The sequence below is a fragment of the Amblyraja radiata genome, chromosome 8 (assembly GCF_010909765.2).
Source record: "Amblyraja radiata isolate CabotCenter1 chromosome 8, sAmbRad1.1.pri, whole genome shotgun sequence".
In the NCBI taxonomy this organism is placed as follows: domain Eukaryota; kingdom Metazoa; phylum Chordata; class Chondrichthyes; order Rajiformes; family Rajidae; genus Amblyraja; species Amblyraja radiata.
Window position 1 is genome coordinate 38,617,154 of NC_045963.1, and position 14,401 is coordinate 38,631,554.

At 43.5% G+C, this 14,401-nt stretch overlaps 2 protein-coding genes across 3 annotated transcripts in view; one reads left to right on the plus strand and one right to left on the minus strand.

Annotated features, from left to right (window-relative positions):
* bicral (BRD4 interacting chromatin remodeling complex associated protein like) overlaps window positions 1–3,299 on the minus strand; it is a 77,747-nt gene extending 74,448 nt beyond the window's left edge. Inside the window, exon 1 of one of the 2 annotated variants that reach the window (XM_033025572.1) lies at window positions 2,071–3,299. The gene's annotated coding sequence lies outside the window, so the exon portion shown is untranslated. The remainder of the gene's footprint in view (window positions 1–2,070) is intronic. The other variant, XM_033025574.1, reaches the window with a different exon arrangement.
* A 7,251-nt stretch (window positions 3,300–10,550) lies between these two features.
* tbcc (tubulin folding cofactor C) lies at window positions 10,551–12,047 on the plus strand. Its single transcript, XM_033025576.1, has one exon. The coding sequence runs from the start codon at window positions 10,638–10,640 to the stop codon at window positions 11,679–11,681; it is 1,044 nt and encodes a 347-aa protein (XP_032881467.1). The 5' UTR covers window positions 10,551–10,637; the 3' UTR covers window positions 11,682–12,047.
* Window positions 12,048–14,401: the final 2,354 nt, after the last annotated feature.

Sequence of the window (14,401 nt, forward strand, 5' to 3'; positions counted from 1 at the left end):
TATTATTTTTTTCTAAGCTAGATTTCGTTTTAAAAATCATGGTTTTAAGTGAAAAAGAGCAACAGTGCATCATCCATCCGCTGAAGGCAATTTCGCTGAAATCACTGGAAATGAATACCCAGAGAATGAAAAATGATCAGAAGTTTTTTTGGAGAGATTCATGAGGTTTCAGAAAAATATAAGAAATGGTGGACACAGAAACTCATCGTATGAAAAAATTTGTAAAATCGACCAGTGATGTCGTTATTTTAGATAAGGATGTAGGTTGTCATTAAATACATATTATGCTACATATCAACAGATAATCAACAAGCCACATAACGATTTTACAGTTAGCAAGTAAATTGTATGAAAAAACGTTGGGCTTCTCAAGCAATGAAAATGGCGTCGCTTCAGCAAATTTAAAGTGCGCAACCGCTGCTGGCACTGCGCCAGCTTGATCATCTACAGTACACGACAACCTGAGATTTGAATTAACATTGTCTCTTAATGGAAAATTCTATTCTGCTTATTGCCAACGGGGTCAAAGGAAAGTGTAGTAGTTTGTTACAGTAGCCTTTTGATTTTTAAACGAAAACAAAAGGCCGTAAAGGAAGGCACTGATTTCACTGGGGCAAGTGCTGTCAAAATTAAGGAAATTAAACAGCTGCAAGGATCCAGTTATTTAAAAAAACACGGTTTAAAGTTAAAAGCGAGAGCGGTTTCAGTTCTTTTAAAAAAAGATGGGCTGAGACCGAACTTCAAATCCCGCCCACAGCGAGATGCAGTGGTTAAAAACATATTCCACAAACTGAACATCAGATCGTGCTTTCTTTCCTCGTTACAACAACTTTAGTTGCCGTCCAGCAAAGGAAAGAAAAGGGATTTTTTTTCTAATTTAAATCAAGCTTTTCCGACGAGGTAGGACAGGCGCTAAATCAGCTAAAGTGACGGACCGAATGCAATGAAGAGAGGCGATGCCGGCGATTCTTAGCCCAGGTTTTATATTTTATTTCCAGAGATCGGTGCGAGCAGCAAAAGGGTGGAAATCGGCTTAAAATTGAATAAGATGAAGGGGAAGGAGGGGGATTCACTGGTATCGCCATGTTGTGCGAAATCGACAGCTCGACCTCGGCACTTAAAATGGAAGCTTTAATTTTAAACAAAATAATTTAAACAAAAACTCGAACGAATCGAGTCAAAATGATTCGGGGAACCTTAAGGGGAACTTAAAAGTCTTTTTTTTTTTTAAAGAAACAAAAAAATCGGCATCCAAACCCGCCCGTTGCCATAAACAAGCGTAGACGGAACGGCTTCACTCGGTTTTTTTTTTCCTCTACTCGCGATGGGCTTTAGGTTTATCTTATTTTAGCTGTTCGGGAGGAAGCAGCTGTTGGCCAGCGGTAGTAGAATGGGCAGGTGTGTATGTGTGTGCGAGATTTTTCTTTTAACGCTCCAGATCCAGAAGAAGCCGCCGAGCAGCCTGGCTTCTTCCATCTTTAGGCGGGCTTCTGCTTCTCTTCGGGGGGAAGCCGAGGAAAAGTAGTGACGGTGGTGGGAAAAAAACCTACTGGGAAAAATCTAGACCCGTCGCTTTGAAAAATAACCCCGTGAGGTCCATTTACCAAATGGCGTTTCCAACACCCGCCCGTGACTCCAGATAAAACCGCTTAGAAAGCAGGAAAAAGAGGGAGGGATTTCAGACGATTATTTCCCTCTCCCTCTCGGGCGTCTATTTTTTTTAAACTCATCGTGATCACGGGGGCGGAAAGTAAAACTATATTTTCGACCGGCTCTTTACAATCAATGACTCATTTAGTTTGGGGAGAGGGTGGAGATGAGGGGCGAAAGGTTTTTGTTTGAAAAGTGCAGATGCTTTTCTTTTGGTGGTGGTGGTTACTGTTGTCGTTGATGGGTGATTTTTTCGCCCTCCTCTTTCAGCTGCAGCTTCTAAAGGCGGGGAGGTGATTTTTCTAAAAAAAATATTTCCCTTAGACCCTATTTTTTTTCCTTTCCCCCCCTCCCCGAAGGAGTTGGGTTTTTTTCCTTGAAATTTTTATCGCAAAATTATAATACACTGAAGGAACTCACCGTCATGAAGCGTGCCTTGTCAACGGGGTTTCCTCGCCATCAAATCAGGGGCGAGATGACCAAGAACAAAAAAAATCCACTCAACACACAAGCAAAATAAGAGCTGTTCAGGGCATTTTCCTGCAAGAAAAAAAAAATACTTTTTCGCCTCCCAAGTTATATGCATATTTTTAAAGAGGGATCTCTGTATTTTTTTTTAATTAAATGCATCTTTTTCGAACTTTTTGTCCTGCATTTGGACTTTTTTTTGGAAGGGGGGGGGGGGATGTTTGAAACTTCTTTGCACTTTTCTTTTAAAACTGACAGCTGTCGATTTGGAAATGCTTTTAATAAATAGCTTTTTTTGCCATTCCTCTTTGTGTTTCGATGAATAATGTATATATATATATATAAATATATGTGTGTATTTTAAAAAACGCCTATGCATTCTCTCCACCAACCGTCATCAGTTACGGGAAAGAGTTTATAAATAGATGTCTCGGTTACGTGTCTTTTTTAAATTTGCATTGATCTGTCCTTCTCCCAAGAAATCCATACGGATGAATTAGAAACATAAGATTGAAATAAATTTAAATATATTAAAACTAATTGGAATGTGTTCCGTGGGTGATGAGGAAGGGGGGAGGGTGTCTCGCAATCACATGACCCGGCCATTTGCAAGATGATTTTACTCAAATAAAGGTCGTGTCGACTACATGTATATTCTGCATCGATTTTTTTGCTTTTGTGCAATACCCCGCGTGAAGTCTGAAAAGTAAAATGGTTCCCTCCCCTTCCCACTTGCTTTCAGTGAGCACAGCGTGGCACCGGGGTCCTTGCCCTGAACCAAGCGTGCGTGCGCACCCACCCCGCCGGCCGCGCCCCAGGCACCGCCCACACCGCCGCTCATTGGTCGCCTTCCAGCTGAGACTGAGGGTCGCTGGTGGTTTTGCTGGGGAGCGCTTCACCTCAAAGATCCTGTAGCTTCGCCTCTTGCTCTCTGTCCCGCTGGGTTTCTCCATCCAGCTTTTTATCTCAATCTGCCTTCCCCCTCCGGTAACTGCATTTTCCCCAGTCCGCCCTTTTATTTAGCGGCGTTGGACTAGTTGCTTAAAGACAGCGTTGACCTTTCACCCTGTATCCATGCCTTCCTTCAGTAGAAGGAATGTGGTTGAGTTTCGCGAATCGCCCCTGAACTTTCACGTACTGTGTTGGAATTCAGCTTTGCAACAACAGTGATACGAGGGAGGTGACCCTTAGAAATAATCGACTTTGTGGAACTCGGGTTGAGATCATGGTGTCGTTTGATTTTCGTTGCAGTGCAGATTGCAGCATAATCTGCAATGTTAGATGCTCCATAGATGCTGCCTCGCCCGCTGAGTTTTTGTCTACTTGCTATGTTAGTTCCTTACCGTTCGCTAATAGTAGATTCCACTTTCAATAATTCCGACGTGTAAATGGTTACTAAAAATGTTTGTGACTCGTTCAACTCAGGCGTTTTATTCTGCTCCATTAGCTAAAAACATACTAAAATCCGAAAAGTCTGTAAACTTTTTAGATAAATCAATATAGACTGCATCTGGTGATTGGATTGAAAGTATATATTCAACATCTGCAGTTCCTTCTTCAACACGGTGAGCAGGTCTGTCCACACAAAGTACTGTATAGATTCCAAACCATTTTGTTTATCTGAGGAATAAAGCTGGAGTGAATAGTTCGTTATTATCAAATTGTGAATATGCAATTTGAACTAGTACTAAATGGAATTTGAACAAGAACGTATGTTTCACTTGTACAAATAGGGAAATGAATGGTTCTTTTCAACCACAATACGATAGGGTTCTGAAACACTGCCTGAAAGAAGCACTACCACATTTAAAGTAGAAACATAGAAAATAGGTGCAGGAGTAGGCCATTCGGCCCTTCAAGCCTGCACCGCCATTCAATATGATCATGGCTGATCATCCAACTCAGTATCCTGTACCTGCCTTCTCTCCATACCCCCTGATACCTTTAGCCACAAGGGCCACATCTAACTCCCTCTTAAATATAGCCAATGAACTGGCCTCAACTACCTTCTGTGGCAGAGAATTCCACAGATTCACCACCCTGTGTGAAAAATGTTTTTCTCATCTCAGTCCTAAAAGATTTCCCCCTTATCCTTAAACTGTGACCCCTTGTTCTGGACTTCCCCAACATCGGAAACAATCTTCCTGCATCTAGCCTGTCCAACCCCTTAAGAATTTTGTAAGTTTCTATAAGATCCCCCCTCAATCTTCTAAATTCTAGCGAGTACAAGCCGAGTCTATCCAATCTTTCTTCATATGAAAGTCCTGACATCCCAGGAATCAGTCTGGTGAACCTTCTCTGTACTCTCTCTATGGCAAGAATGTCTTTCCTCAAATTAGGAGACCAAAACTGTACGCAATACTCCAGGTGTGGTCTCACCAAGACCCTGTACAACTGCAGTAGAACCTCCCTGCTCCTATACTCAAATCCTTTTGCTATGAATGCTAACATACCATTGGCTTTCATCACTGCCTGCTGCACCTGCATGCCTACTTTCAATGACTGGTGTACCATGACACCCAGGTCTCGTTGCATCTCCCCTTTTCCTAATCGGCCACCATTCAGATAAGTAGTTGAAGATTATGTCTTGCAGGGTTTTGGAAGGCCAGATTGGCTGATTACGCTATTTCAATTAATTATTTATAAATTTTTGACGATTCATCAGGCTTTAGTTATTTTTTAATTTCAGTTATGGCACTGCCAACACTATTCAGACATAATATCAGCCATAATCTGTACTTATTGGTATATTTAGAAACTTAAAATAATGCCGAAGAAAACCAACCATGACAAAGTTGAACAAGGTCTCAAAATATAACAATTCTACCAGGAAGAACCCTGGTAACATCTTATTCTGACGAAACTGCGTCACGGCTGGGAGAGTCACTGCAGAGAAGCATGGAGGTGAGCCAGGATGCAGTATGCACCAGCCTCCCTCTGGCACGTGCCATTGGACATGTAGCTACTGTGGGAAGGTTTGCAACTAGCACAAGGCTTTTCCTATGTACTAGTCAACAGTGTGTAATTGACATGTGAACTGCAAACAGAATATAATTCTTATTGCCATCAGCATAACAGGCCTATTAATATAATACTAATTGATAGCATAATACTAATGGATAACATAATAAACAAAAAAATAACCAAAGCCCAATATTATTGGAAAAAGTCAGTGCAACCAGACAGTTTGCAGTTTATAGTTTAGGCAGTGTTTGTAGTTTAAGAGCCTGATGATCATTGGGAGCTAGACACAAAATGCTGGGAGTAGGAGTAACTCAGTGGGACAGGCAGCATCTCTGGAGAGACTCTTGTTCCTTCTTCCCAATGGCAGGAATAAAATGAGGGCATGGCTTGGGTAATGTGTGTCCATGATGATGCTGGCTGCCGTTTTTAGGTAGCATATCTTCGATTGTGGGGAGGTCAATACCTGGACATGCCGACCTCCGAAGCCTTCTATGGAAGAAGAAGCCAAGAAAACACACCAACGTCTCTTCTTCCTTAGAAGGCTTAGGAAGTTCAGCATATCCCCAACAACTCTCACCAACATCTACAGATGCACCATAGAAAGTATTTTTATCAGGATGCATCACAGTTTTAATTTGGGAACAGCTCCATCCAAGACCGCAAGAAATTGCAATGAATTGTGGACGCAGCACAGACCACCATACAAACCAACCTCCCTTCCATTTACTCCATTTATACCTCACGCTGCCTCGCAGGCCCAGCAGCATAATCGAGGATGAGTCGCACCCTGTCCGCTCCCTCTTCTCCCCATCAGGTAAAAGGTATACGTGTGAAAACGCACACCTCCAGATTTAGGAACAGTTTCATCCCAGCTGTTATCAGGCAATTGAATCGTCCTACCACAACTAGAGAACAGTCCTGAACTAGTATCTACCTCATTAGTCACCCTCGGACTATCTTTACTGGCTTCACCTTGTAGTAAACGTTATTCCCTCATCATGCATTCAGAAAGTATTCAGACCCCTTCACCTTTTCCACATTTTGTTGCGTTATAACCTTATTTTAAAATGGATTAATTTCATTTTTTTTATCATCAATCTACACACAATACCCCAGAATAAAGAAGTGAAAACAGGTGTTTAGAAATTTTTGCAAAGTAATTAAAAAGAAATAAGTGAAATATCACATTTACATAAGTATTCAGACCCTTTGCTCTGACACTCAACATTGAGCTTAGGTTCATCCTGTTTCCATTGATTATCCTTGAGATGTTTCTACAACTTGATTGGAGTCCACCAGTGGTAAATTAAATTGATTGGACATGATTTGGAAAGCCACACACCTGTCTATATAAGGTCCCACTGTTGACAGTGCATGTCAGAGCAAAAACCAAGCCATGAAGACGAAGGAATTGTCCGTAGACCTCCGAGACAGGATTGTGTCGAGACACAGAGCTGCAGAAGGGTATAAAACAATTTCTGCAGCATTGCAGGTCCCAAAGAGCACAGTGGCCTACGTCATTCTTAAATGGAAGAACTTTGGAACCACCAGGACTCTTCATAGAGCTGGCCGCACGGCCAAACTGAGCAATCGGGGGAGAAGGTCAGGGAGGTGACTAAGAACCCGATGGTCACTCTGACAGAGCTCCAGAGTTCCTCAGGTCTTTATGGTAGAGTGACAGAACGGAAGCCACTCCTCAGCAAAAAGCACATGACAGCCCGCTTGGAGTTTGCCGAAAGGGTTGTTTTCTCTGGTGCTCTGGTCTGATGAAACCAAGATTGAACTCTTTGGCCTGAATGCCAAGCGTCATGTCTGGAGGAAACCAGGCACCACTCATCACCTGGCCAATACCATAGCTACGGTGAAGCATGGTGGTGGCAGCATCATGCTGTGGGGATGTTTTTCAGCGGCAGGAACTGGGGGACTAGTCCGGATCGAGGGAAAGATGAACAGAGCAAAGTACAGAGAGATCCTTGATGAAAACCTGCTCCAAGCGTTCTGGACTTCAGACTGGGGCGGAGGTTCACCTTCCATCAGAACAACGACCCTAAGCACCCAGCCAAGACAATGCAGGAGTGGCTTCGTGACAAGCCTGTGAATGTCCTTGAGTGGCACAGGCCAGAGCCCGGACTTGAACCCGATCGAACATCTCTGGAGGGACCTGAAAATAGCTGTGCATGGACACTCCCCATCCAACCTGACAGAGCTTGAGAGGATCTACAGATAAGAATGGGAGAAATTACCCAAATACAGGTGTGCCAAGCTAGTAGCGTCATACCCAAGAAGACTTGAAGCTGTAATCGCTGCCAAAGGTGCCTCAACAAAGTACTGAGTAAAGGGTCTGAATACTTATGTAAATGTGATATTTCAGTTATTTATTTTTAATTACTTTGCAAAATTTTCTAAACTGTTTTCGCTTTTTTATTATGGGGTATTGTGTGTAGATTGATGATAAAAAAGAAAAGAATTTAATTCATTTTAGAATAAGGCTGTAACGTAACAAAATGTGGAAGGTGAAGGGGTCTGAATACTTTCTGAATGCACTGTATATATATCCTGAATCCCTTTAATTTCCATGGATACAGTAGGATATAGATCATTTGCAGATATGGGTGGTAGAAATGGAAAATACATCTTAATCTGGGCAAGTGTAAAGTGTTGCACTTTGGGAGATCAGATGTAAAGGAAAATTATGCAATTAATGGCAAGACCCTTAACAGCATTGATGTACAGAGGGATTTTGGTGTCCAAGTCCATTATCTTCTTGCAAGTGACAATAGATAGTGGTAAAGAATGCAAATGGTAAGCTAGCCTTCATTGATCGGAGCATTGAGTATAAGAGACAGGAAGTCATGTTGAAACTTTATAAAACTTTGGTTGCATTTAGAATATTGTGTGCAGATCTAGTCGCCCATTACAGGAAGGATGTGAAGGCTTTGGAGCAGGTATATTAGAGGTGTACCAGGATATTGCCCCGATTAGATGGTATTATATGAGCAGAGGTTGGACAAACTTGGAATGTTTTTTCTGGAACATCAGAGACTTGGGGGAGACCTGTTAGAAATTTACAAAATGATGAGACATAGATGCAATGGAGGAGGCCCTCAACAGAAAAGTCGGTTGGTGAAGTGGAGTTAAAATGGTTTGCATCCGGGAGATCCAGAAGACTTTTGTGGACCAAATATAAGTGTTTGGCACAATAAGCGCCTAGTCTATACTTGGTCTCGCCAATGTAAAGGAAGTCATATCGGGAGCACCAAATGTAGTAGATGAGGATAGAGGAGGTGCACGTGAACCTTTGTCTCACCTCCAACAGCTGCTGGAGTCCCTGCATGGATGTGAGGGTGGAGGTGTAGAGGGAGGTGTTACATTTCGTGCAGTTAAAGGGGAATGTACCTGGAGAAGGGCTGGTTTGGGTAGGATGGGGTGTGAACAAAAGAGTTGTGAAGGAAGTAGCTTCTGCAGAAGGCGGAAAAGAGTAAAATGTGACTAGTGGTGGGATCATGTGAAGGTGGCGGAAATGACGCAGAATGGTGTTGAACGTGGAGGCTGGTGAGGTAAATGGTGAGGACCAAGAGAAAGTCTTGGACCATCTGGGGGATTCAGGATGTGTGTGAGCAGCACTAGAGGAGGCACAGGTGAGGTATCCATCATAAAATCATAGGACATAGGAGCAGAATTACGTCATTCGGCCCAAGTATACTCCGCCATTCAATCATGGCTGATCTATTTTTCCTTCTCAAAACCATTCTGTCTTCCCGTATTCTTTGACATGCTTACTAATCAAGAACCTAATAAATTCTGCTTTAAAAAACCCAATGACTTGGCCTCCACTGTGTTAAAATTCCACAGACTCACCACCCTTTGGCTGAAGAAATTCGTCCTCATTTCCATTCTAAAGTTAATAGGAATTACAGCTGCTGGTTTATACAAAAGAAAGACACCAAATGCTGGAGTAACTCAGCGGGTCAGGCAGCAACTCTGGAAAACATGGATAGGTGACATTTCAGATCGAGACCCTTCTTCTGATCAGCAACTGCAGTTCCTTTTTATTACATTTTGTCTGCTCTGCTGCAAAATCTCCTCATGGTATGCCTACTTTGAAGAAGTTAAATAAAGAGTCTGAAGGGTCCTGGTCCGAACTGTCACCTATCTATGTTCTCCAGAGATTATGCCTGACCCCCTAAAGGTACGTCCTTTTATTCTGAGGCTGTGCCCTCTGGACCATTAGAGTCCTCTCCACATAGTCATACAGTGTGGAAATAGGCCCTTTGACTCAACTTGCCCACATCGACCAACATATCCCATCTACACTAGTCCCTATTGGGCCCATATGCCTCTAAACCTATGCTATCCATGTACCTATCTAAATGTTTCTTAAATGCCGTGATGCTACCCACCTCAACGTCCTCTGACAGCTTATTCCATGCACCCACCACTCTCTGCATGATAAAGTTACCCATCGGGTTCCTATTAAACCCACCGCCCCCCACCCCCACCTTAAACCCATGGTCCTCTGGTTCTCGGTTCCCCTAATCTGGGCAAGATAATCTGTACATCTACCCATATCTATGCCTCTCATGGCTGTGTACACCTCTCTAAGATCACCTCTCATCCTCCTGTGCTCAAAGGAATACAGTCCTAACCAGCTCAACCTCTCCCTCTAGCTCGGTTCCTGGCAACATCCTCGTAAATCTTCTCTGCACCTTGTCCAGCTTGGAGCCATCCATTCTATTGGGCCTTCATCCATCTACGACAATGGAGGGGAGCTAGAAGGAGAGGTTGAGCAGGTTAGGACTCAATTCCTTTGAGCACAGGACGATGAGATGAGAACCCCTGTCAGTAAAGAGAAAAGGCGTCTAGGATCTCCTGCATGCAGTCAATGAAGCCCCACTGACCAGTTGAGTCTAAGTGAAGCCCATCTCCCTCTGAAGCAAAGACACGCTGGAATTCAGAAGATTGAGGGGGGATCTTATAGAAACTTACAAACTTCTTAAGGGGTTGGACAGGCTAGATGCAGGAAGATTATTCCCCGATGTTGGGGAAGTCCAGAACTATGGGTCACAGTTTAAGGATAAGAGGGAAGTCTTTTAGGACCGAGATGAGAAAATCATTTTTTACACAGAGTGGTGAATCTCTGGAATTCTCTGCCACAGAAGGTAGTTGAGGCCAGTTCATTGGCTATATTTAAGAGGGAGTTAGATGTGGCCCTTGTGGCTAAAGGGATCAGGGGGTATGGAGAGAAGGCAGGTACAGGATACTGAGTTGGATGATCAGCCATGATCATATCGAATGGCGGTGCAGACTCGAAGGGCCGAATGGCCTACTCCTGCACCTAATTTCTATATTTCTATCAAAGATCCTATAGCGGAGCTATAAGATCTTTGGTTTCTATTATAGAGCTATAATCTTTGCTCTGAAGCCAGGGCAGCAGCTCCCAATGAGAAGGAGAGGGTGGCGCCGTTACAGGGGGTGGCGCCAGCGCCAGCAGGTTGCGGCACCAATCGGACGGCTCGTTGTTCGAGTGAGCGGCGCTTGGTTGGAGACGATTGCAAATGGCGCTGGTGGGCGAGAAGGAGAAGGGGGAGCAGCTCACGGAGGAAATCCCCGAGCTCGATCGGCGGAAAGAGAAGATGGTGGAGATCCTGCAGCGGCGCGACCAGGAGAGGCAGCAAGGCGTGGAGCGGAGGAAGCTGGCCAAGGACGTGATCACGGTGAAGGAGGAGAAGGCCAACTTCTTCACCTCGGCCTTCTCGGAGGAGAAGTCGGCGATCGAGGCGCTGCTGGCGAGCTGCGAGGGCGCCGACAGGACGGAGCTCACCGCCAGCTTCGAGGAGATCAGCCAGAAGATGCAGCGGCTGCAGAAGTTCGTCAACGACAGCATGATGTTCCTGTCGGCCTACGAGCTGCGCCAGGCGCAGGCCGCCATGCAGAAGCTGCAGGGGGCGGCGGTGGAGAAGCGCGACGAGTGCCTGCCCAAGAAGAAGTTCGCCTTCAAGTCGCGCAGAAAGGAAAACGCCGGCCCCAAGGAGACCAAACCCTCTCCTCCCTCCGACAGGAAAGCCGACCAGCCCAGGGTGATCGAGCAAAACCTCTGCGGCTTCTCTGATGCCGACTCGCAAGTGTTGGTGAGCTCGGCGGACGAGATCAACGGCAAGGACGTCCTGTTAACCAGGTTGTCCAACTGCTTCGTGAAGCTCCTGGGCTCGCCCAACACCCTACATGTCAAGAATATCACCAATTCCAAGGTGTTGTGCGGACCAGTTTCGACCTCTGTATTTGTTGACCAATCTGCCGGTTGCACCTTCGCTTTCGCCTGCCAGCAATTGCGAACCCACAACACTAAGGATGCTAATGTGTATCTGCATGTGACCAGCCGAGCCATCGTGGAAGATTGCAATGGAGTTTCTTTCGCTCCGTTTAACTGGTCGTATGAAGGCATTGAGAGAGATTTTGAACAGGCAGGGTTAGACAGAGCAAAAAATAATTGGAACATTGTTGACGATTTCAACTGGCTTGCGCCTGATCATTCCCCTAACTGGAGTATTTTGCCAGAGGAGTCTCGAATTACTGATTGGGATGAAATCTCAGCTCCTTGATAATGTCTGTTGTGCCTAAAGTCGGTGTTTACTGAGCAATTGCAGGAATTCATGACGTTTCCTGTTGTATACTTGAATCAAAACAAACTGAGCCTTGTGATCAGAAAGTCTGTTATTTAACTTTTGACCAATTTAACAAAGGATAGTTAAAGCTGATCTTGAATAGTTGGCATGTTATTGTAAAATATATTCTGTATGAGATAACGTTACATCCATTGTATCTTTGTCAATGTTTTGTTCTCAGTGTTTGCACTTCTGTCTGAAACCGTTTGTTAAACTGTTGAAGTGTATGGTTCCTTAAAAAGTTGAAACAAATTTCAGATTGCGGAATATTAATGGATAAAATAAAAAAATTATCATCTTGAACTGGCTTGTTTTTTAAATTTACCTACAGGTTTGAAATTGAACCTCTGTTCTACCTTTAATTGGAAAGAGTAGATTGGTAAATTAGGGTCAGTCAGTTTGTATTTGAACATTGGGAAATCATTGGGTGGTCTTCCAGAACATAGAAGAGCACACACAGCAAGGGTCCTATGGTCCACAACATCGGCTGATAACGATGCCAAGAAAAACGAATCTCATCTGCCTGCCCATAGGGTGATTTCACGAAAGGTCACTGGAGCGTAGATCCGCACCCACGTGACCGCAAAATTTAACTGGGGGACAAGCGTCACTTCCGGTACATGTTAGTGAATGGGAAAACACGCACTTTCACACTCGTTAAAAACCGCGAAAACGGCCAGTTTTTGAGCTGCAATTTACTGTACCAGTCGGGGTGACCGTGAGGCACAGCTACCTAAATTTACAGTTAAAAAAAAAGATAGAAACTAAGGTAAATTCAAGAGAGAGCTGAAGGTGCAAAAACAGCGGAAGTTGTTAGCGGACATTTGTCGTGGAGATTTAAAGATCCAAAATATCGGGAATTATCGCGTTTGCTCGCTGCATTTCATCAAAAGTAAGGCATTATTGGCTTTGTTATCTTTATTCATTTGTTAGATTAAAAGTTAGAAATCCTTCAGTAAAATTGCAAAATCGCCCATTGTTCTCAGGTGGGTTTTAACATACAAAATGAAAACGCTTCTGAAGCTCCATTTACCATTTAAATAATCGTTCAAAGTTCAGCATCAACTTGCAGAGCTATAGATGCTTGAGCTGCGACCAAATCTGCTTTAATACTCTCTTCTTGTTGCACGTGCATGGCGTTCTTGTGCACATTGTCTATCCTGCTCACAGTGGGTGCCCAATCAGGATTGTTGACATCATTCCATGCTGCAGGCTTGTCTGTTATTAGATGATAAATAAATAAGTAGTTTGGGTGATTGTGCAGGCTTTAAACAAGAAACATTGAGAAATATATTTTGGCAAATAATAAAATCTCCTGATTTTGTCCAACTAACAGCTGACAATTATCCCATTCCTTAGCTTGCATCTGAGTAAAATTTATTTCCAAACGCATTGAGAGTTTACGATTATTTAAATGGTAAATGGAGCTTCAGAAGCGTTTTCATTTTGCATGTTAAAACCCACCTGAGAACAATGGGCGATTTTGCAATTTTACTGAAGGATTTCTAACTTTTAATACTTTTCATCTAACAAATGAATAAAGATAACAAAGCCAATAATGCCTTACTTTTGATGAAATGCAGCGAGCAAACGCGATAATTCCCGATATTTTGGATCTTTAAATCTCCACGACAAATGTCCGCTAACAACTTCCGCTGTTTTTGCACCTTCAGCTCCCTCTTGAATTTACCTTAGTTTCTATCTTTTCTTTTTACTGTAAATTTAGGTAGCTGTGCCTCACGGTCACCCCGACTGGTACAGTAAATTGCAGCTCAAAAACTGGCCGTTTTCGATGTTTTTAACGGGTGTGAAAGTGCGTGTTTTCCCATTCACTAACATGTACCGGAAGTGACGCTTGTCCCCCAGTTAAATTTTGCGGTCACGTGGGTGCGGATCTACGCTCCAGTGACCTTTCATGAAATCACCCTATACACCTCCATTACCTTCATGTCAATGTTTAAATCTAAAAGCCCTGTAAGTGCCACTATCGTATGCCTCCACCACCACCCCTGGCACAGCATTCCAGCGCTCACCAACCTCTGTGTCCTAAAGATCATGCCCGCACATCTTTAACATTTCTCCTCCCTCACCTTAAAGCTATATCCCCATGTCTTTGATATTACCTCCATGGGGAGATAAAGGTTCTGCCTGTCTACCCTATCTATGCCTCTCATAATTTTATACACTTCTATCAGGTCTCCCCTCAACCTCTGGCGTTCCGGAGAAAACAAAATAAGTCTGGCCAACCTCTCCTTATAGCTATTGCTCTCTTCTAATCATTCAGACAAACCTCTTCTGCGCCCTTTCCAAAACCTACACATCCTGCATTGGGGTGACCAGAACTGCAGCAGTACTCTAAATACTACTGCCCTATTGAACCAGTGAATGTTGAAGGCTTTACAAACTTAATTTGATTTTAAATTTGTTGTCATCTAGAGCTTTGAGGGTAGTAACAGTGTAGGCAGCTGGAACCTTTTTGCAGTTTTTCAACAGGAGATTATGGTAGTCTCATGTTCATTCAGTGTTGCTTTTACCTTGCCAGGTTCAAAGGTCAGTTTATTGTCACATGTACCAATTAATGTACAGTGAAACTCGAATTACCATACAGCCATACTAAAAAAAAAGCAACAAGGCACACAACTACATAAAAGTTAACA